Genomic DNA, 23,651 nt, shown 5'->3' on the forward strand with positions numbered 1-23,651 from the left:
TTTGGACAGCCCTGCTCTAAAACTATTTTCCTGGACATGTTTGACCTTACTAAACGGAAATGACGTCAGGACGCACGGGCAGCATTCGCACCGCTCGAGAGGAAGTGCTATGTAGACAGTTCGGCTAACTCCGTAAGAAAATTTAAAAAAAGGAAAAAAAAAATATTATAAAAAAAAAGCTCATTGAAATTCTTCAGTCGGGTGGGTTCGGAAAGACTTCGCAAACTACCCCGATCGGAGGAAATCCCCGGCGGGCGAAGTAAAAGTCTTGAGAGCTGGTAATCGGTCTTTATTCTTCACTTTGAAGCTTGTTTTTGGCTGTTGGTGTGAGGCTTGCGCTGCTGTCGCCCGATCGCCGGAAGTCTGCGTAAAAACGCCTCGGTCCCAGCGTCGACGTTTTTTTCGATCGTTTTTCGCCTTTCCTTTTTTTATTTTAGCAGGCAGTAGCGCGAACGCGCGGGTCAAGCCATGCTGTTATCGTTCAGTAGATTCGCCGCAGCCTGTCATGTTCAGATATTTAGATGGATGGGTTATTTGTAAATAAATATTTGAACATTTTTAATGTCATCAAAAAACATCATTTTACAGTGCATTTTTTTTTATAAAGAATTAAGCAAAGCACATTCTCTTTTCTACAACAAAATGATACATTGCACCCAGATGTGTTCACATGAAGCAGCAGCCATGACTTTCATCATTTGGCCAGGCACAACCCACTCTGACATCTTTTTTTTTTTTTCTTCACAGTATTGTGTCCCGATATTTACAGTCATTTTTTTATATTTTTAGTTATAGTTATGTTTTATATTTTTGCTTGTCCATGTGTGTCAGTTTTTTTTCTTTCTTGTGAAGTGGCCTTGATCTGTAGGAAAGGTGCTTGATATGTTTATTATCATCATTATTATATTGTACAAGTAAAACTTGTACCCGGCTTTTCAAGCGGCCTTCATGGGTCCCCGTTCAAACTGAGCTCCCAAACATCTCTGTCTGCGTTGCTTGGCATTATTGCACTCTAATTTTGTGAGACAGGAACAGGTACACTTATTGTCTCATCAGTCTTGGCTCACATAATTAAAGCATTTTACTCTTGCATGACTCCACCAGACAAGAAAAATTACTCCGTGCCCTGCTCACCGGTTATCATGCCGTTACCGTCGAAACGAGGCAGAAAGAAGAAAGAATCACTCCCATTGGTTGGCTCACCTACTGGGACAGATCCCTTGATTTTGGGTCTTTCAGGACAGGTATGACAACTATGCATATAGAGGAATCCTTATTGACATTCTCTGTATTAGTGATTAGCCCAGATAAGATAATTTTTTTTATTGTAAGTTTTTATTTTTCCTATGGCTGCATTTGGTTGATCAAAAACAGTAGAAATAGTACAATTGTGAAATACTATTACAATTTAAAATGTATACATTTTAATATACTTTTAAGTGTAATTTATTCCAGTGAATTAATCAACTTTTACCCCGTGAATAAATCAGCAAAGCTGAATTTTCAATCTTCAGTGTCACATGATTCTTCAGAAATCATTTTAATATGTGGATTTGGGGCTCAAGAAACATTTCTCATTATTATCAGTGTTGAAAACAGTTTTTGTGGAAGCTGATTCATTTCTTTAATGAATAGAAATGTTCGACACTTGTCTCACTAATACAAGCATTCTATTTCTATTTTATTTCTATTTTATCTGCTTGTTTTCTTTTTATTTATTTTTTAAAAACTTCACCCTCTAACACTTGCACTCTCAATTCTATTTTTATTCGAACTACTTGTTTTATTTTTATTTATTATAAATAATGACCCTCTAACATTAGCGTTCTCTATTCTTTTTCTATTCTATCTACTTGGTTTCTTTTTATTTATTATAAAAAAACCTTGCTATGTGTACTGCGTTAGAATAACTGAGACTTGTCATAGCACTTGCCTGTCATCCCCTTTGTCGCTCATTCATTGCCCATCTGCACTTGCGTTTCTCGCTTCTCCCTCTCGTTTTTCTTTTCTGGAGCCTAGAGTCTACAATTTCCTTCTGGATCGTTCTCTGTTGACCTCTTCGTCTCTCACCCTCCTTATGTTGTCTCTTTCTCGCCTGTTTGTCGTGTCTCATGTTTCTCCTTTCACTATTGATGGACCAGGCTTGTAACTTTCCTTTTCTCTTTGTCCCGTTTCCATTTGTACTTTGTTTTCTCCCATATTTTCCTTTTCTCTCATCCCTCTGTCCTCTTGGTGTGTGTGTGTGTGTTTTTTACTTTCTGTAGGTGCCGGATGTGTGGTTTGACGTTCTGCAATAAATCAGACATGCAGCTGCACTCCAAGTCGCACACGGAGGTGAAAGCTCACCAGTGTCCGCACTGCTCCAAATCCTTCGCTAACACCAGCTACCTGGCCCAGCACATCCGCATCCATAGCGGTACAACAATATAATGTATAATATAAATAATGGATATTTATTTTGAGATTTGCTCAACTTTTGTCCAGTGTTGTGCAGTGTATGGATGCAGCAGTATTACAATTCTGTCCGATCTTGACAGGATGATATTTATTTTCAAATATGACAAAGCCAATAAATAGCTAATATTAGAGTTCAATACCATAAGACAGACAAACAAACAAATTTAAATCAATAATTATAAATTAGTGCTGTCAATCGATTCAAAAAAATTAACTAATAAATCGCACATTTTTTTCTGAAATGAATCGTGATTAAGCCCACCTAACAATAAAGTTTTAAATATACTTTTATATTCCAATAATTTCACATTCAATTTTCAAATTAATCTAGAGACAACATACAGTATATTTTTTATTTGTTTAATTGAATCCGGAATCCAGGTGAGTATCACTGATACCAATACTACTGATGTCTCTATTAAATTGTCATTTTTTCCCCTAATATTTAACCAGTGACTGACTATAAGCCATTCAACATTACAGTTTAATTGAGAGCTATCAATCTTAACATTTATTAGACTTTAAAAAAGAACAACTTCTAATTTAAGTGAACTTAAAACAATCTTCACATAAACCCAATATAATAAATGTCATATTTACCTGTGCCCTTCAGCAAGTAGGAAATATACAGAAATTGAATAATTATTAAACACTGAATTCTAAATATAGATGAATCCTTAAAGCTACAAAAGTTATTTATTTCCTCTTTTTTTTGTTCTTTGATTAACAGACACCACAGCAGCTGGGTTATTAGGTTATTTGGATGCTATTACTTTAAGAGCTGCCGCTGCTGAACGTGACGCGGATCTGACATGCATGCTTGTAGTTTCATTCACACTTTAATATAAAATCATACAGGCTACCAGCAAAGTATAATGGTTGACAGGACAGGAAAATTCCTTTTTACTGACATATGGCCTGACAACATCTCATCTGACCGTAGTTCACTGTTGTTTTACTGAAGCTCCTCATCACCTGTACCTTTTCCGCACTCGTTTGACTCGCGCCTAGCGCTGTTTGATGTGCTTGTAAAGACATTCTGAGGCTAAATAAATGCAGTTCTTTCCAGAGAAAAAAAATAAACAGAAGCAGCAGTTGTGAGTGGGGTGACTATGAGCTTAGCATAAAGAGAAACCATTTTAAAGATTTATTTTTGGCATTTTTGCCTTTATTATGATAGGACAGATCAGAACTGACAGAAAACAAAGTGGGAGAGAGAAAAGGAGGCTGGGATCAGGAAAGGTCCTCGAGTCGGGATACGAACTAGAGGTCTGTGCACAGTGCGCGGGACTATTTTTTTTAGTCCCACTCCTGCAAGGTTCTATTCCGCACCCACCCGCTCCCGCTATCCGCTTAGAATCATTTTCTTCCCGACCCGACAGTTCCCGCTAAATTTAGATTTCGTTTCCAGAATCTCACATTTAAATTTCCGCTACTGAAAGAAAGAGATAGGCTGACAAATAAAAGTGTAGTCTGCACAAAATTGTATGTTATTTTATTAGTCTTGTCAAGAGTCTTGAATTTATTGACTTTGACTTGAATTTATATGAATTATCTTAAGACACAAAATGTGTTTAATATTTTATGCAACACAGTAGGGAAAAAAGTGTCAGAGAAAATAAAAATGTACTAAAATTGTATGTCTTTTTATTCCTCTTGTCAGGATACAATTTGTTTAACATTTACAACACAATATTAAAAAGTGTTGCAGAGAGAAAAAACTAATACAAATGTAGGTTGTACAAAAATAGCTTATTCGCTATTTTTATTCGTCTTGTCAAAATATTAAATTAGTTTGACATTTTTCTGTTAACACAGTAGAAAAAGTGTCGCAGAGAAAAATAAATGACATCTTTCATTTAAAATTATAGGCTAAGCAAAATATAAACAAAACAGAGTTGTACGTCCTTAAAAGGACAGCACATCCTTATTCTGCTCTGTCACTCATCGACAACCTGCCTGTTCTGTCTGAGGGCCGTATATTTACCACCGGTACAGCCTGCTCTGAGCATCGTTATGCACATGCTGCGCACAGACCTCGCAAATAAAACACGTGACGCAGAAAGCATGCGTGCAGCGCGTGCATAACAGTCCGAGTGCAGGCTGTACCGGTGGTCAATAAGAATAAAGCGCAGATGTGCTGTTCTGAATGGACGTCAGGAACGGGATATGGACCCTTTTCACATTTCCGGGTTTTGCAGCAGCGGAAGTCGTCATAGTTGGGTTAACTCAGAGGTGTAAAGAGTACCTAAAAACCATACTTGAGTAAAAGTACAGATACGTTACAGTGAAAATTTCTCCACTACATGTTACAAGTCACCAATTCCAAAACAACTTGAGTAAAAGTCTTAGAGTATACGTGACGCAGAAAGCATGCGTGCAGCGCGTGCATAACAGTCCGAGTGCAGGCTGTACCGGTGGTCAATAAGAATAAAGCGCAGATATGCTGTTCTGAATGGACGTCAGGAACGGTGCTGTTCTGAATGGACGTCAGGAACGGGATATGGACCCTTTTCACATTTCCGGGTTTTGCAGCAGCGGAAGTCGACATAGTTGGGTTAACTCAGAGGTGTAAAGAGTACCTAAAAACCATACTTGAGTAAAAGTACAGATACGTTACAGTGAAAATTTCTCCACTACATGTTACAAGTCACCAATTCCAAAACAACTTGAGTAAAAGTCTTAGAGTATCTGAATTTAACAGTACTTAAGTATTTTACTTATACTAAATATAGGCTCAAAGATGCACTAGTCAAAGAGACACGCCAGTCAAAAACTGAGACAGGAAGTGACATAAAAGTCCAGGGCAAGGCACAGAGAGCATGAAACAAAAACAAGAAAGAGTTGATTTGTGAGGAGAGCAATCACATTGATTTTTTAACACCTCAAAATTACAAAAATAAAAGGTCTCTTCAGTATAATGGATAAATAAAATAATGTTGAGTAAAATTTAAAAGCCGAAGCCTTCTTGCAGTGGATGTGCTGGTTTGGGCCTCATTGCCAGCTGCAGTCATATCCTCATCTCATATAAATTGTTAGAAGAAACTAAAACTTCTCAGGTTTCAAAGAATGAAAGAAATAACATTTTATGTTTTTTTCTATATTTCCCTTTCATTTCTTTCTCTATTTGTTTAATTTATTTCTCCTCTGGCACACTTTTTATTACTGCGGACTACTTAAACTTTTACTCCACACTGTGGAGCTTTACACACACACACACACACACACACACACACACACACACACCGACTGAAGGATTGAACTGAAATTGCAGCTGTCAGTGAAAGCCCAGCTCTCTTTGACTCTACATTATCGTCCCATAACTGTGTAGTGGTTTTATGAGGTTCGGCCCCACTCTGAAATAGAGGTCACATAAAGGTTTCGCCCATTCCTGATCACACTTGTACATGGGATTGGGCTCTGCTGCCCACAGAGTTCCTGTGAGGATTTAGTGCAAATGTTTTTTTGAGAAATGGATCTGCCCTTTCTCTGACCTCATTCAAGCACCTTCCACACCACTTCCAAATGTATTTGAAATACACTGCACACTTTTGACAATTGTTGGCGGTACTGATAGGGACCACCTAAGAAAGGTCAGCAGAGTGAGTATAGAAATGAAGAATATTGTCATGTCAAATATTTGTGTAGTGTGTGTAAATTATTGAATGAGCCCCTGGATAAGTACGTTGGTCTTTCCTTCTTTGCAGAAACCACACAGAATTATTGCTCAAAATTATTTTTCACACTCCTATTTGCAGCCACCTGGAGGTTATTGGATCCTGGTCTTTAGAACATTATATGAATAAACATTACAATTATTGGTACTAAGACCAGTATTGCAGTATTGTGGGCCGCAAGTGAGTGTGCAGAAAAATTGGAGAGAAAAGACAAATATTTCACATAATGTATTTGTAGGGCTGTCAAAGTTAACATGTTGACTTAAAATATTTACTACGTATGTGTTTAACACATTAATAATGATAATAATTTAACACGTTGATTTAGAATATGTAATGTAAAAAGTGCTTGACAAATCTTGGAACTTGGAAATGTTTTTCTGCAGCATTATTTTCTTAAAGGCCTAATGCCAGTGTCAGAGAGATTATTCAAAAATTTTTCCCCAATTTCCAAAGCGGTAGCTGACAGTGTTTTCAGCCCACTTTATGAATAACCGACAAAAAGCCTGCGTGGTTAAAGTGCTTCTTGTGACCTCCGCATTTTGCTTTCAGTTGTGCTCCATCTAGCAGTTTTTGAACGCAAACACGTGTTCTGGGTGTCCGCCCTCTGAGACATTCTGCGGTCACATTGGAAAGGTTGACATCAGGGCCTCATCCTCTCTTGCTTGTTGCTATAGCAACATACTCTGATGATAGTGTGCTTATATGTAAGTTTATGTGTAATGGACTGTGTAATTATATACCACAGTCTTTATAATGGTGCAGCTGATGTCACCATGTGTAGTGGGCAGATTGCACATTAAATGTCTCGCTGATGTACTGGAGAAAAAATTGTTAGAAGAAACTAAAACTTCTCAGGTTTCAAAGAATGAAAGAAATAACATTTTATGTTTTTTTCTATATTTCCCTTTCATTTCTTTCTCTATTTGTTTAATTTATTTCTCCTCTGGCACACTTTTTATTACTGCGGACTACTTAAACTTTTACTCCACACTGTGGAGCTTTACACACACACACACACACACACACACACACACACACACACCGACTGAAGGATTGAACTGAAATTGCAGCTGTCAGTGAAAGCCCAGTTCTCTTTGACTCTACATTATCGTCCCATAACTGTGTTGAAGTTTTATGAGGTTCTGCTCCGCTCTGAAATAGAGGTCACATAAAGGTTTCGTCCACTTCTGATCACACTTGGACATGGGATTGGGCTCTGCTGCTCACAGTGTTCCTGTGAGGATTTAGTGCAAATGTTTTTTTGAGAAATGGATCTGCCCTTTCTCTGACCTCATTCAAGCACCTTCCACACCACTTCCAAATGTATTTGAAATACACTGCACACTTTTGACAATTGTTGGCGGTACTGATAGGGACCACCTAAGAAAGGTCAGCAGAGTGAGTATAGAAATGAAGAATATTGTCATGTCAAATATTTGTGTAGTGTGTGTAAATTATTGAATGAGCCCCTGGATAAGTAAGTTGGTCTTTCCTTCTTTGCAGAAACCACACAGAATCCAAACCTCACAAGTGTCCTCACTGCACGAAATCATTTGCCAACACAAGCTACCTTGTTCAGCATGTACGAATACACACAGGAGTCAAACCTTACACCTGTAACTACTGCCAGAAAACCTTCAGACAGCTCAGTCACTTGCAGCAACACCACAGGTACCACACAGAATGTGTTTTCTTTTCAGTTGTGCTTTTTCATTCATGTTTTCTTTTTTATTTGTGTTTGCACCTGCTTTATTATTCAGTTGAGTTTTCCATTAATTTCTTATCTTTTGACATTTTGTGCCTGTTCAGGATCCACACAGGAGATAGGCCATACAAATGTTCATATCCTGGTTGTGAGAAGTCTTTCACTCAGCTTTCTAACCTACAGGTGACATACTCTGTTTCTGTATTTAAATATATAAAGGCAATTTTTTAAGTGTTATTTTTATTTAGAATATTAATTTCCTAAGTTTTGCTTTAAGGAATAATGTCTTTCAAAAACTGTATGTTTTTTCCATGAATTGAAGGTAAAGGGTGACTGAGTAAAGGATGTGCAATTCAGTTCTTGAAGTAGAATTCCCTTTTATCTTTAGTGTGCAGAATTGCAATTTTAGTTTCTATACAAGAAAGGAAAATTCAAATGAATGAATTGAAATTCAAAGAAATTGATTTTTCACCTAGAAAAGCCAAGTTCATTAGACCGTTTTTCAAACTTTGAATGTTGGTTCGACAAAGCTGACCCCAAACTTTTAAACAGTAGTATATATAGATGAATAGATAGATCTTTCTGTCATTCATTTTCAGATTCCAGTATTACTTCCTGCGGGATGTAGCCAATTCAATTTATATTCACATTCATGAATTGAAAAGGGAGCCAATTCTTCGATTCTTCTTCAGTTCTTCTTTTTCAATTCTTGAATTTGGCAGAACCCTCCTCCAGCAGTCAAGCAACATTTTCAGTCAATAGTAACATACATTTTTGCCTGTTCCTTACGCTAAACTATTGTACACCTTCAAAACACTTAAAACAAGCACCCAAGTCTTATGGGTTGTTTTATGATGGTTTTATGATACTGTTTGGAGCTTGACAACCCTTGCTTCCCATCCACTTTCATCGTTTGCAAACGAGCAGCTCTGATTTGGACAAGTTTGGAGCAACATGTTGTGAGTAAATTATGATTTTTTGGGGGGTAAACTGTCACTTTAATATTTCTCTCAATCTTTTACAGTCTCATCGGCATCAGCACAACAAGGACAAACCGTATAAGTGTCACCACTGTAACCGTGGTTATGTAGACGCAGGCAGCCTGGAGGTTCATCTGTCCACTCACACGGTCAAACACGACAAACTCTACTCCTGTGGTTTATGCAACCACACATATACCTCGGTACAAACATCAGCGCCCAATCTCTCACCATAAATGAGCAGCATTTCCAATTATTTTTTAAAATGATCCTAATATGTATCTTTCTCTTGTCTGTAGGAAACATATCTGATGAAGCACATGCGAAAACACACCCCAGATATGCTTCCGTCTCCACCCGGATCAAACCAACAGAATCACAGCTCCGGTCACACAGGAGGAAGTAGCTCGGATGGAGACGGGCAAAGCCAAGCCGAGAGGAACAATGCCTTCATCCAGCCGTGCATATTCGACTTGAACCAATACAAGTCAGTACCTTCTGCAGATGTGCAGTATAAAACTGTCTGTATATCTGACATTTCCCCTCACAAAGACCTCTGCATCACTGTGGAGGCTTCTGCCATACAGGTGGGACACCTAAACTCATGAGGAATCCCATGAAACTTTGGAGGTTAGGAAAAAACTTTTGCAATCGATGAGATCCACACAGAGCTGTGGATATAGAATGACTTTTCTTACTCGATAACGTTTTATTTGTATAAAGGAGCAAGTGGATTTAATTGGACAAAATCGAAGAAAATAGACTTTTGTATTTTTTTATAATCCTGATCTCCCTCCCCAAAAGCTTCCTTGAAGACTGTTGCTGTTTCAGTGGGTACCCAGCTCATATCTCAAGTCTGTTGCTGAAATTTCTAGTTTATCTTGTTTGTTTGATTGTCTGCGTCTGTAGTTTTTGGTACGATCACTGCACTGTCAACATCAATATTGTTACTGTCAATGAGAACGGAAATATTGTGTCTTGCACATTATGTATGGGAATTGTTGTTCTGTTTTTGCTTTTAAAAAGGGAAATTTGTTTGCAGTTACATACGTTAAAAAGCACGTATATATGGTTAAAAGATGTATTGTGTGTGAATGAAAAAAGGACAACAGTTATAGATGTGTGTGTCAACTAATGTCGATGGCAAATATCTAATGAGATGGTGTTTTTCTTGAAAAATTATCCTGTTTAGTATTTCCATTTGCAGATGACGAAATTTTACATTATTACATTAATAGAATATATAATATTCTATTGTAACTACAGTTATCAAAATAACTGTAAACATGCAACAACCTCTAGGCATTAATAAAATCAGATTAGTGTGCATTAATCCTTTAAAACAAGATTTAAAAACCGAAATGATTGCTTCTAATGTGCCTCCTTGTGATAATCTGTTTTATAATCTGTCTGTTAACTCTGTCAACCTGGGTTTTTCAATTTTTAAAAAATTATTTATGGCATTAACGGGTAGTATTGTCGTTTCTAATAACTAAATCATTAAGTAAGAATATAGAATATCATTATTAATGTTTTTTTTATTATTATTCCTCCATAACCAACAAGGACCCTCGTCGGTTTAGACAATAGAGTTACTTTCTTTGTGGTTTGTAGATTCTGAACTTTTCTAAATAAGATTTGTAAAATCCCTCATGATTTCATGTTTAACAGTTGTTTGTCAGACGTCAAAGAAACAATGTAATTAATTATTTGTGCTTAACTTTGTATATACTTTCAGATTTATTTGTGGTTAATTATTGTTACATTTAAGACAAATAATGGTGTTTCTAACATTCCATTGTATAATAGTTTCATTTCTGTGACAGACTGCACCACTAGTCAAAAATATGGGGGTCAAAATTACTTACTGCTTTATCGTTTGACTTTAGTAAACAGTAGTCGCATGAAGTGAACAGAGGTAGTAAAAGAACAGAGAGCAATTGAACATTGTCGATCGAATGTACTTCTGACTCCTAGTGTTGAATCCTTGAAGACTATAATGGTAGCGTCCAGAGCCATAGCTCTCTACAGCTCTGGTAGCGTCCACCCCGTCAGTGGGCGGGGTCACAGAAAAGTCCACGCGAGTAACGGAGAAACTTCACGAATGTAAATAGTAAGCGTACAAGGAGGATACGTCCTCGCGCATTCTCTCTATTGTCTTCTTTTGACTAAGGCGAACATGCCACGCAAAAAGCCTTTTAGTAACAAACAGAAAAAGAAGCAGCTCCAGGTGAAACGCGAGAAAAAGAGAGGTGGGTAACTTAACTAGCTTAGCTGAGTTAGCGCGCCGCGAGCTGAACGCGCTCGCACATTAGCCACGTGACGCATTGTTTTATGATTTATATTTTAGTGTGTAGTAATGTAAACCGGTTCCCCCATATTAGAGCATTCATTGAGCTACTACGCTTCTGCAACTACTTTGTTTGCTAAGTTTGTTGTGCTAAGTTGTAACCAAACTTGACAGGCTCAAAGCAGCGCGTTGCTGTCGTTTTTATGTGTGGGTTGCAAACAAGAAGTAACGCCGAATTTCACGCCAAGCAACAGTATACATGCATCATAAGTGAGCTTGATATGGTGGTTGTGTGCAGTAAACAACTCTGCTCCTGACAGTTCGAACGACACACACCCCAGCAGTTATGTTTCTATATAGACTAAATTTCGATTGTGATTTGTCATCTGTGAAAGGAGGTGATTATGATACGCATTTAGAGCAACAAGTGTTTTGCTGTAGTCGGCGTTTGTGTTATGCGGTATATAAGTGCGCAGACTCAGCGTGAAGTTACGTAACACAAAAACCAAGCGATCAATACACACTGCTGTTCGCCTGCAGTTCTGTAAGTGTTCTGGTCAATTAAAACCGGTGCAGATGAACTAGTTAATCATTTCATAATCATGCCATCAGTGTAAAGCACACTGCACTATTCTCATAAGAACTACTAATGGCAACAAAGTGTTAATTATGGAGGGTTATGACTGGATTCTGAAGGTGCTTTCACAAATTAAAGCCTTAAAAGGTCTTAAATCAGAGCAGAAGTCTTAATTTCATCAAGTCATGGCATTAAATATTGCATACACTGCTATATATATATATATATATATATATAGTGCTGTCAAAGGATTAATCCCATCCAAAATAAAAGTTTTTGTTTACATAACATATGATTGTACTTTTTATATTTATGTATAATGTAACTACACACACCAGCATGTATATATATTTAAGAAAAAAAGTGTTGTTTATATAAAAAATATTTATATAGGTCTATAATACAAATTATATGAATATATATATGTAAATGTAAAAATATCTACTGTATGTGTGTGTATTTATATATACATAATAAATATACACAGTACACACACACACATATATATGTGTATATATATATATATATATTATGTGAACAAAAACTTTTATTTTGGATGAGATTAATCTGGATTAATTGTTTGACAGCACTAATATATATTATATACATACATACATACATACATATATACAGTTGTGTTCATAAGTTTATATACCCTTTGCAGAATATGCAAATATGTGAAAATTAACAAAAATAAGAGAGCTCATGAAAATTGCATGTTATTTTTTATTTATTACTGTCCTGAATAAGCTATTTCACATAACCGATGTTCATATATACCCTGTATATATTTTTATATATATAGGTATATGTATTATATATATATATAATGGTAATAAATGGTAATAATAAATCTTAATACTTTGTTTCATTTCCCAGATGATCCATAACTGTTTTTCTGTTTAGTGATAGTTGTTCATGAGTCCTGCGTTGGTCCTGAGCAGTTCAACTGCCTGCTGTTCTTCAGAAAAATCCCCCAGATTCTTTGGTTTTCCAGCATCTTGTGCATATTTGAACCTTTTCCAAAAGTGACTGTATGATTTTGAGATCCATCTTTTCACACTGAGGAAACTAATTTATCGATTAATCTAAACGATTAATTTCCCACAAAAATCAACAATTTTACTTATATTTTATTAAACCAAATGAAATCCAAATTTCTATGAAATCCTTTTTTAAAGCAAAAGTAAAGTGCAACAGAGAGTGCAAGAAGCAAGTTTCCATCTCATAACATATCCACATGTTCTAGTCTACTAATAATACAATTATAATCAAAAAACACTTTTTAAAGTAGTATTTACCAGAAATGTTATTTACCAGAATTTATTTAGGAGAAAAATGTAAATGTGCAGTATTTCTGGAAAAAAAAGTTTTTATTACGCAAAATTTAATGGAACCAATCAAATGGAATCCAGAAAATAATGGAAAACAGAATTTGGTAAAGATAAAAGTGTAAAACTAAATTAATTAGACAGGTTTTTTAATTAATACAATTCTATTTAACCATTAAAACGGAGTATAGAAAATGGGGAAAAAAACTGAATTTGGAAATAAATGGATTTCATAGGGCCCTATAATTATAATATATATTTTTTGTGGTAATAAAAATAGATGTAAGTGAACAATAGCCTTTAAAATGACTTAAAATACATATATAATAGCAATGAGGCAATAATAATTAGTTCAAATAAAGTATCAAAAGCAAGAAATCATATGGTTTTCTTTAACAAAACTGTTAAAATACATAATGTATTATAAACAATAGAGCTAATGTACATTACGCATTACAACAAAGGCCTGCAGAGGGCGCCAACGGCCTGACGATTGTTTTTACACATTGCTGTGCGATCTAATACTTGTTTAATATTGACCAAGCACCATTTAATTCAAATGTCCACTTAATCTTTAATATGTGTCCATTTCTTTAGGACAGAAATGCTATAGCCACTGAAATTAAAAGAATATGTGGACATCAAAAAGTGTAAACTCAGAGTGAGGGTTTGAGCTTTTATTTTGAAACCGCGATGCATTCTCCTGAGTTTGCGTAGATTTATAAATAATTTACCTTACAAATCTGATGAAATGGTGCTCGTTGCATTCCCAGATGAAAGTTATAATAAACCCAAACTCACAACAACATGCAGAGATGGAGTTTGAGGCGCTCCACACATGTAAATGATAACAGTTCCTGTGGAACTACTGTGAACGGAGCCGCTGTGTGACGCACATACTTAACCTACACGCATGTAAATAATTAAAGAGCATACTGTATTAGAACTGCATCGCATATAATTATTTAATTAAATTGTAGCGTTTGTGAATTCACAATTATGCTTAATGGGTTTAATATATCATGCAGCCTTGGGAAACAGTCTAATAATGTGTTTTATGGATTCTCGTCTGTGAAATGCGCAACTTCCTGTATTTTGCCGGTTAGTCGACGCGAGCAAAATGAAGTCGAGGATTTTAAAAAATCGAATAGTCGAATAAAATCGACGATTTTATATATATTTATACATATATGTACTTAAAAGTTCTAACGTTTACTTAAAGATTTTTAAGATATATTTACGTGAGTTGCAAATTTAACGTGAAGTCTTGTTTTTTGAAAAAGTTAACAAAATTGATTGCGTTTATGCTTAAAACAAGAACAAACATCTTATAGTGGAATATTAAATTTTTTTTCATACCCATTGTATCTTCATTTAAGAATCTTTAGATTCTTAGATTAGATTTGCACTGGAAAACAAGACAGAAATACAGAGGAAGGACATCAATTTATTGCAATGTGATCAGAAGGTACAGAAATGGTTGTAGCTATTTTTATTCGTCAAATGAATTAATAAGTAATGGAGATCTATTGGAAGTTATATTTTCAAACTTTGAAGCATTGCTAAGAAGTTTTCATTTACATTTTGATTTATTCTTTACATTTTCTTTACTTGGTCTTAAATTTAACTTCATAAAACCTGCAGAAACTCTGGATTGGAAGTACAGGATGTTTTTCACAGTAAATAGTGTATAATTCTAAAATAAACAAACAGAAGAAAAAACATTCAGGAATCATTACTTTGCTGAGTCATGTTTTAGACAGAAACCACTCTTTAAAGTTTCTGAATGTGTGTGTGTGCAGGAGAAACCGGTTCGAGTCACAGTAGCCGAAATGCCAGTGTGGAGAGAGGACCTGGCAGAGACAGACAGTCGGATACATCAGACAGCGAGACGACAGACATCAAGAGGATCAATCATCAGCCTGGCACCAGAGATGGCAGATATGACCCCAACAGGTGAGTCAGGACAGGTGAAACGGTCAGTCCAGGCTTGATTAATTAATTCAACATGAGATATTTTGGCAGGGACATGTATCGTCCTGTTTGTTAATCTTATAATGGCTTGTTTTGCAGATTCCGTCTGCACTATGAGAAGGAGAGCAAGGAGGAAGTGGAGAAGAGGAAGAAAATAGCGATGGAGAAAATCCTGAAGCCGGTGGCAGAAAAGCAACTAGAGATTGATATGACCCAGATCTACCCAGAAGAGAAAGGTATTTATGCTACTGTGTAACATAAAGTGGTGACAGAGTGTTATGATAATAAACTTTGCATTTGAGAGAATTGTTTTCACAAAACTAGCTGAAATGTCACCTTCACAATTACACCATCAGATGTAGCAGCATCTGTGACAAAAAAGAAAGAAAGAGTGCATAGTGTGACTTTTCTGTCAAATAGATGAGTCAATGACTTGTCAAAAATGCTGCATCTGTTTACATCCATTTGCTGTAAAAGAGAGAGATGTTTGCGATATTTTCAAATTCTGTGCACTTTTGCCTAAACAATTGAAAAATCAAACACTAAATACACAGACTACTGTTCAAAATTTTTGCCGTCGATACAGTTTTTTTTATGTTTCTTAAATAAGTATTATATGCTCACCAAGATTGCATTTGATTAAAAATACAGAGAACTTTGTAATTTTGTGAAATATTATTCCAATTTAAAATAACTTTTTTTTTCTATTTTATGCTATTTTAAAGATCATTATTTTGTGTATTTGGTGTAACACAATATGTTGACATACTTTAATGTTCAAAAAACACATTATTTTTCAAATACTGTACATTATTGTAGGTCCTCTATGCCCCGCCTCTCTCGAACACGTGGTTTTCAACAAAGCCCCCTCCCTTGACAAGCACAGTCTGCTCTGATTGGCCAGCTGACCCAGTGCATCGTGATTGGCCGAACACCACAAACATGCATCGGAAATGTAACGTCCCTTACCATAATCGCGAGCTTCAGCTTTCAACATAAATGTAAAGACAGTAAATAATGTCCTTAGTTTTACCATCAGTTCAAGCCCGAAAGGGGAACAGAGTCGCGTGACAGACACAGTGATGATGCTCGTATGTATTTGCAGTACACAAGCCGCGATTAAGAAAGCTGACTCCACTGTGATGTGACCTCTCACTGTGTCTCTCACGCACACACACACACACACACACACAACGTGACACTCTACACGGGGCAAAACTCCGTATTTGAACAGTCAATAGCAAATACTTAAAAACATACTTACAGTAGCTGATTCAGAATAAGCGCCAGATTGTCATAGCAAAGTCGCAACTGACCCATTTTTTTAGAAATAGCCTTTGCACAGCCAGCTGTGTAGGCTACTCGGGTTCACTGTCGTCCATAAAATGCGTTGCACAAATTCGAACATCTGGGTTGTGCTATTCTGTTGTAAATAAATCTTAACCAATGATTCCTCATTGCATCTACTTCCGGAAGGCCAAATAAAGTGCTTTTGCGTGGGAGCGTGTTTGAATGAGGCGTTTTAGCCCAGTCTGGATCAGCCTTCTCTTTTAGACAGAATAAATCCTTTTGTGGGAGACTTTGAGCTTTGTAACTCTGCAGATCTTATACATGCACAAATAGCTACATAACACACTAAAGAAAAGGAAAAATAGAAATCGCATCATATGGCCCCTTTAATATATTTTTAAAGTGTAATATTCCTGTTAAGGCAAAAGCTGAATTTTCAGCAGCCATAACTATAGGCTTCAGTGTCACATGATCCTTCATAAATCAATCTAATATGCTGATTTGGTGCTCAAAAAATTTATTTTTATAAAAACATTTAAAACATTTTAATATTGCTTAATATTTTTATAAAAATCATGTTTTTCAGGATTTTGTATAAATATAAACGTAAAAAGAATTCAAAAGAACAGCATTTATTTGTAAATGTCTGTATTATCATTTTGATCTATTAAAAAAAAAAGACTAATAGTGACGTGATGTGTAACCAAGTATGATTCCCATACTTGGAATTTGTGCTCTGCATTTTACCCATCCAAGTGCACACACACACACACACACACACACCATGAACACACACCCGGAGCAGTGGGCAGCCATCTCTCTCTAACCATTAGGCCACAGCTGCCCATCTATTTAATGCATCTTTGCTGGATAAAAGTATTCATTTAATAATGATCAAACTGACCCCAAACCTGTTACCCATTTTGCCATCAAATTACCAGCAAAAATAACTATATTTTGAATTTTATTGTGATATTGGTTTTGGTCCATGTTGTTAAGCCTTCATTTTCATTTTGTCTAATAACAGGCCTGGATTTCCCACGCCGGCCCTCATGGCATTACAACATGCGGCGAGAGGAATTGCTGCGGAAAGAGGAAAAGTCATTTCTGGAGTATCTGGAGGCTCTTAACTCCAAAAACCCACCCGGTACCCTCAGCCACTTTGAGCACAATCTCGAGGTGAGGCATGTTCTGTTTGAAAACACCACACAAGTACTTTAAAAAATAATTTTTATCAGCAACCAGAATTTGATTGCTGCTGAGTCAATAGCTGTAATGAAATAGCTTCTTTTTTTTTATTGCGCTTGAGCATCTGTTTGGCCAGACAGTGCTGGAGGCAAACACTGTTAAGTGTTCAAATTCACTGGTTTATGAGCCGTTGCTTTTCTCAAGCTATGTGACACATAAAACTGTTGTGTTTGCTTAGTGCTAAAGGAGCAACACTTTTTCAACAGTTAAAATGTATAACGCTAATTAGTATGTATATTTGGTTTATTAAAAGAGGTTTTATGATTCCTTATTTGTTTTTAAAAGCCTTCAGACAACAGAAACACAGCAATATTGTGCAGATCATTTTAAGACAAACAAGCTTTGTTTCTAAGAACTCATAAATGTGCATCTAAATGTTTCAACCACTTAGCTGAGCAGAGCATTGGATCACAGTGAATTCATTGTTTTTAACAGTCTCCAATTGTCAGATAGTTTTGGATTCATGTAGCAAAGAAGACCATAAAATGCCTGAGCCACAAACCTCTCAAATCATTATTTTATTTGACCTAACGTGGGCCAAAGGACTACAAATAAATTGGCTAATCCGAAAGAATGTGAATAACAGATTAAGGGTTCATTACGGAAATTCAGACAGCCTGAATAACAACTATGTATAAAAATTCACTTTTTGTTTTTTTCTTTTCTACTACTGACCGACTGACTTCTCTTTCTTTCTCAGACATGGAGGCAGCTTTGGAGAGTAATGGAGATGTCTGATGTCATTCTCCTCATAGTGGATATCAGACACACAGTGAGTGTGCGATGGTGACGCCTGTTGAAACTTTTAGCAGTTTTCAAAAGATCATCAAAATTGCATAGGCATTACTCTAAATGTGGGAGTGTCAAATTATGCAAACTGAAGTAATAAAATCTCCACTAGGTGGGGCCAGAGATTATATTGCGTTATACATTTTGAGCAAAAGAAGGATGGTGTGGAAGACACAGTGTAGCATCTTTGCCATTCAGTACAAGCAAACATTATCACTCTGTCTGCAGGTGCTGCACTTTTCTCCTGCTCTGTATCACTACATCACTGGTGAGTTAAAGAAGTACATCATCCTGGTGCTCAATAAGGTGGACTTGTGTCCCGCCCCGCTGGTTTTGGCATGGAAACACTACCTGACTAAACAGTTCCCACACCTGCACTGTGTCTGCTTCACCTCGCACCCAGGACAACCCTATAGAACGCGTGAGAGAGTCTTTCCAGTATCAGTGTTTTATCTATAATATGACCGAACAAAATAGACAAGAATAAAAGTTTCACCTTCATCTGTACTCTCTGCAGTTCTACAGAAGAAGAGGATGAGGAAGAAAGCAGGATGGAATCAGGCTGGAGGACCTTTTCACATTATGAGGGCATGTCAGGAGATCACGGCAGGGAGAGGTTAGACAACTTCCTCCTAGACAACAAAATATCAGCACTGGAAAACAAAAGGGAGTATTAAATGATGATGATGATGGTTGTTGTTTATAGTGGATTTGAGTAGCTGGGAGAAGAAGATCCAGAGGGATGCTGTTGCTGTGGGAACAGAGGGGGATCAAGCTGATGATGGATCGGAATCTGTGTTGATGGAGCATCATAGTGATGTTGCCATGGAAATGAACAGCCCCACGCAAGAACTTTATAAAGATGGAGTACTAACATTGGGCTGCATAGGTAAAAACCTGAGGTTAAAGTCACTATGAAATTAAAACTGACACTATTTTTAAGGCATATTGCAGTGTTTATTATATAAATGATTTAATTGTGCACATCATTATTAAAAAAAAAAAACTAATGTGCCTTCATAATCTTTAATCAAAAACATAAATGCCCCCCCCCCTTGCCGCTACAACATCTATTTTCTCATGACATGCATGAAAAAGCAGAATTTAGCAAATAACAACGATGAACAAAGTCAAGTCACGATCTACATTTTTTTCCCATTCAAGAAGCAATTTCACTCTAATATATATCAAAACAGAGAAGAAAAGATTATCATAATGTCCAGTTCATGCTAAAACTGAACAAGTATTGTTGTTCTACATCAATATCAGTTACATATATCTTATTTGAAGTATCTTCTCCTTGATGTGTACATTTAAATTCATTATTTAGTTTAAAATTCATATGGAGTCTTTTGGCACTTTCTCCAGGTTTTCCTAATGTAGGCAAATCTTCAGTGCTAAACAGTCTAGTCGGCAGGAAGGTCGTGAGCGTGTCTCGAACCCCAGGTCACACTAAATATTTCCAAACATACTACCTCACTCCCACTGTTAAACTGTGTGATTGTCCTGGGCTTGTCTTCCCTTCCCAAGTGGACAAGCAGCTACAGGTAAAACCAGCATGATTCTGTATCATTTATGAAAGTTAAGTCATCCAGTCTGTGTTTTGTTTATGTGTGTGTGTGTGTGTGTGTTATTTATCTTCTCAAACAGATCCTGGCTGGTATATATCCAGTGTCCCAGCTGCAGGAGCCTTACAGTTCAGTAGGATACTTGTGTGAACGGACCAACTTCCTGTCTGTGTTAAAGCTGACACATCCTGACCACAGCCCAGGAACTCCACAAGACCCCAAAACACAGGACTGGACAGCATGGGACGTGTGTGAAGGTGCCTGTGCTGTTTTCATATGGCGTCATTCATTTCATATTTAAGATTCATATTTAACACATATTCAACTGGAGGGAGAAATTGGAGAGCTGAAGTTGTTTTTATTGGTTTATCAATAGTCACATCTGTTTTTCTTTCTTTTTTTTAGCCTGGGCCGAGAGGAGAGGGTATAAAACTGCTAAGGCGGCCCGTAACGATGTCTATCGAGCAGCCAACAGTCTCCTGCGTTTGGCCATCGACGGACGGCTGTGCCTATGTCTGCGACCACCTGGATATGCTCAGAGTAAAGGTCAGAGGTCAAACCACTATCGTTCTTGTCACCCGCCACTCATGACCAGATTTGATGTGTAATTTCTCTGTCCTCAGAATATTGTAGCACTAACATATGTTTTTGGTTTGCCCAATTTTTTATGTCATTTTTAATAGGGCAAACTTGGAAATACTTGTTTTGTAAGATGGACCCCAAAAAAACGTTTTATAACTCTTTATTATATTGTTGAATGTTTCATCTGTATCTGCCATGTAATAACCTTTGAAGCTATAGCAATATGTTTAAATACAATAACTGTTTCTTCAGATGAATGGGAATCACACCCAGACCTGGCCGAGATCATTGCTCTACAAGGAAGGAAGGAAGAAGAGGATGAGTGTGGTGACAGGGAAGACGACGAGGGCGAATCCAGTTCCGAGCTGGAGGAGGACAACGATCGGGATGCCGATGGTGATGAGGATGCTGATGGAGATGATGAAGATGATACCGTGAAGGCTGACAGGAAGGGCCTCACTCTCAACATGTTCAGTGTGCTGGGAGAGAACGAGTGTGAGTGAGGGATGAGATCAATGTTCATTCCGCGTTCATGCATTCCAGTTTCTTTATTTATCACTGATCTCTTTATGACCATCTCATTTCAATCTGCAACGTGTCAATCAAAGGACTGTATAAAGTTTTGAATTTAAACGCTACGCATTTATTTAGCATTTGACTCGTTGCGTACTTATACAGCCCATTGTATAGACAACACACTCCCCATTCTACCTATTTTTGCTGGTTTTGTGTTCTATTTTTCAGCCTCTCTGTGCCTCTGTACCTTCCGGAAATGTATCAAAATGTTTGGAAAGCTTTTGTACCTCCTGCATGCAGCCTTTTCCCTTTTTGAGAGGGCAGAAGGAATGTCTGTACAACCAGTGATGGTGCAATTAGTGTAAAAAAAAAAAAAACACTGATGAATACAATTGCTGATTTATCATCAATCTCAAAGCAGTGATGCCAAAGGTCAGGTGAGGTCAAAGGTCGCTGCTTTGACCTCAAACTGAGTTGCCCATGTGAATGTATTTTACCCTCAATCTCAGTACCATAAACCTCTGTATGCAGGGCAGAACCAGCCGTGTTTGAGGAATAGAGATAGAGGCCAGGGACAGGCTGTTGACTTTAGAAGATTGTTCTGATAAAAAGATGTTATGGACACTTAAAGCACTTTTTAAAGCAACCAGCAGTCTTTTATTGTTGAATACTTTAATTTCTGAGCAGAGATATACGTTTATAATGCGGACAATGGAGTGAAGGTGTTGTTTAGAGTTGTGGTGGGAATGATGTTCTAGACTATGCAAAGTTTACAGAGATATCAGAAAAACCTGAAAGAAGTGTTCCAGTTATAGAAGTGAGATTGTGTAACACACATTGTACATGCACACTAACACAAGCCACTCGAAGATTTTGAAGTCATGTTGTTTTGGACTAAAAAGTGCATTTGTTAGAGAGTGGGTTGGTTTTGATGAACTCAAGTTTGTGCACTTTTGCTATAGGACTCAGGTAACAGTGATGATAACAGAGATACCGATACAAGGGTGCTGGTTTCCTGCTTTTCAGCCTCCAGTCCTGCATGCCCTTGCTTAGGGATTTCATGTGGGTGTGTCTTTGTTCGTGTGGGTGTGATAGTGTGTGGATTATTCTTTCTTTATTAAAATGTTATTATACTGACAGAAACAGCCCTCTGCAATAAAAATGTTCCCCTGACTCTTTGCCATCATTATTCTTGCACAAGAGGACACAGCTACTAATGTCTTTACAAACAATATGTCAGAATGTAATTAAAAGTATAATGTAGGCATACATAAATTGAAAGTAACATCTTGACTGGAAATGTATACTTTCTAGAATTAGAAGAGCAAATTAACAACTTATAAACCAATCACAAAAAAGTCTCACTGGAAAAGAGTGACATTATGCAGAAAAATTAGAGATATACTGTAACATGCATTTACAAAACAAATAAAGTTCATTTTCATTTTATGCCTACTTTAACCCTATAAAGCTCTCTGTATCATATGTGATACACAAATTTTTAAGGCCTCTAAATGATCAACATGATCAGAACTGCTGAAAACATGTTGTACACAATCTAGCAATAGGCTGTGTAATCCTCACTTACTTAGATTTACTTAATTATCCATACACTTGTTTTCTAGAAAAATCATGTTGAAGTCAGGCTTTTGAGGGATGTTTATTTGTACTTCTCTCAATCATCATTGTATTGCGCTGCATTTTACATATATTTCCCCCCACAATATAACTAAAGTGTTCGGTTTTAAAACGTAGCATTTACTGTAAATATTATTTTGCCAAGGCAAATTATTGAGAGATACATAGGGTCAAATAATATTTATTTGCATTTATGTAAGTATGCTATACTGTTATAAAGATCTCATTAATTTACAAGCTGTCAGAATTTCATTGTACTTTTTGGCCGTATAAATATCAGCAACTGCACTGAATGGCATATTTTTGCTCACTTTGGTCCTCGCATTATAAATAAGGTATTTTTGTCCTTCACAAGTGTGTGCTCCATATTCTCACTATATCATACAATGTGAGCCATAAAAGCCTGATGTATCAGATATGATACTCAACAAAAACATATGCAAACACTTATTTTAGATTTTGTGTAAAGGTATGATAATAAAAAAAAATCTTTAAAATGTTTGTGTATAAATTAACATGTCAGGCTTTACAGAGTTAAAAATCACTTTGTGTCTGTTTACCATATGTTTACATAGAAATACAGTTAAAAAGCTGCAGTGGAACACAAAAATATGTTCTGCATGAGCCAGCCTTAAAACTGTCGGAAAAGCAAGTGGTTACCTCATTTGTCTGAGAGAATGCTGTTTCTAAAAAGCTGTTATCAAGGTAAAGAGTAGCTGCTTTGAAGAAGCAAAATTTAAGATTTAACAATTTTGCTCGTTACATAAACCCTATGCTTCCAATCAGTGTTTTTTCATAGTCTTAATTACTATTATTGTAAAATATGGAAAATAGTAATCATAAACAATGAGTAGGTGTGTCCACACTTCTGATTGGTACTAATTATGAGCTTTACAGCAACACACTTAGGAAATAAAACCTTTGAAGATCACGGGCAATGAGATCACATAGCACTGCATCACATCAACTAAGACATTACTAATTATCATTAACGGCAGTAAACACTGCAGCATTACAGAGACAATG

At 36.6% G+C, this 23,651-nt stretch overlaps 2 protein-coding genes across 2 annotated transcripts; both read left to right on the plus strand.

The window, feature by feature from the left end:
• The first annotated feature begins 2,304 nt into the window (after positions 1-2,304).
• On the plus strand, positions 2,305-10,171 carry LOC107551659 (zinc finger protein 384-like). The gene is made up of 6 exons (XM_016233356.1): positions 2,305-2,416; positions 4,121-4,130; positions 7,641-7,808; positions 7,947-8,025; positions 8,867-9,025; positions 9,122-10,171. Exons 1-6 carry the CDS (start codon positions 2,305-2,307, stop codon positions 9,428-9,430), a joined length of 837 nt encoding a protein of 278 aa, XP_016088842.1. The 3' UTR covers positions 9,431-10,171.
• A 710-nt stretch (positions 10,172-10,881) lies between these two features.
• Positions 10,882-22,160, plus strand: gnl1 (guanine nucleotide binding protein-like 1). The gene is made up of 12 exons (XM_016233369.1): positions 10,882-11,074; positions 14,823-14,976; positions 15,094-15,230; positions 17,312-17,463; positions 18,233-18,304; positions 18,550-18,742; positions 18,839-18,937; positions 19,028-19,210; positions 19,690-19,868; positions 19,972-20,146; positions 20,295-20,435; positions 20,724-22,160. Exons 1-12 carry the CDS (start codon positions 11,002-11,004, stop codon positions 20,972-20,974), a joined length of 1,809 nt encoding a protein of 602 aa, XP_016088855.1. The 5' UTR covers positions 10,882-11,001; the 3' UTR covers positions 20,975-22,160.
• Positions 22,161-23,651: the final 1,491 nt, after the last annotated feature.

Source organism: Sinocyclocheilus grahami, unplaced genomic scaffold (assembly GCF_001515645.1).
Source record: "Sinocyclocheilus grahami isolate Dianchi unplaced genomic scaffold, SAMN03320097.WGS_v1.1 scaffold429.1, whole genome shotgun sequence".
In the NCBI taxonomy this organism is placed as follows: domain Eukaryota; kingdom Metazoa; phylum Chordata; class Actinopteri; order Cypriniformes; family Cyprinidae; genus Sinocyclocheilus; species Sinocyclocheilus grahami.

Coding starts and splice junctions, on each gene's coding strand:
- LOC107551659 (XM_016233356.1), top strand. CDS start 2,305: ATGCAGCTGCACTCCAAGTCGCACACGGAGGTGAAAGCTCACCAGTGT. Junction 7,809..7,946: donor CACTTGCAGCAACACCACAG/GTACCACACAGA, acceptor GTGCCTGTTCAG/GATCCACACAGGAGATAGGC. Junction 9,026..9,121: donor GCAACCACACATATACCTCG/GTACAAACATCA, acceptor TCTTGTCTGTAG/GAAACATATCTGATGAAGCA.
- gnl1 (XM_016233369.1), top strand. CDS start 11,002: ATGCCACGCAAAAAGCCTTTTAGTAACAAACAGAAAAAGAAGCAGCTC. Junction 18,743..18,838: donor AGGACAACCCTATAGAACGC/GTGAGAGAGTCT, acceptor TACTCTCTGCAG/TTCTACAGAAGAAGAGGATG. Junction 20,147..20,294: donor AGCATGGGACGTGTGTGAAG/GTGCCTGTGCTG, acceptor TCTTTTTTTTAG/CCTGGGCCGAGAGGAGAGGG.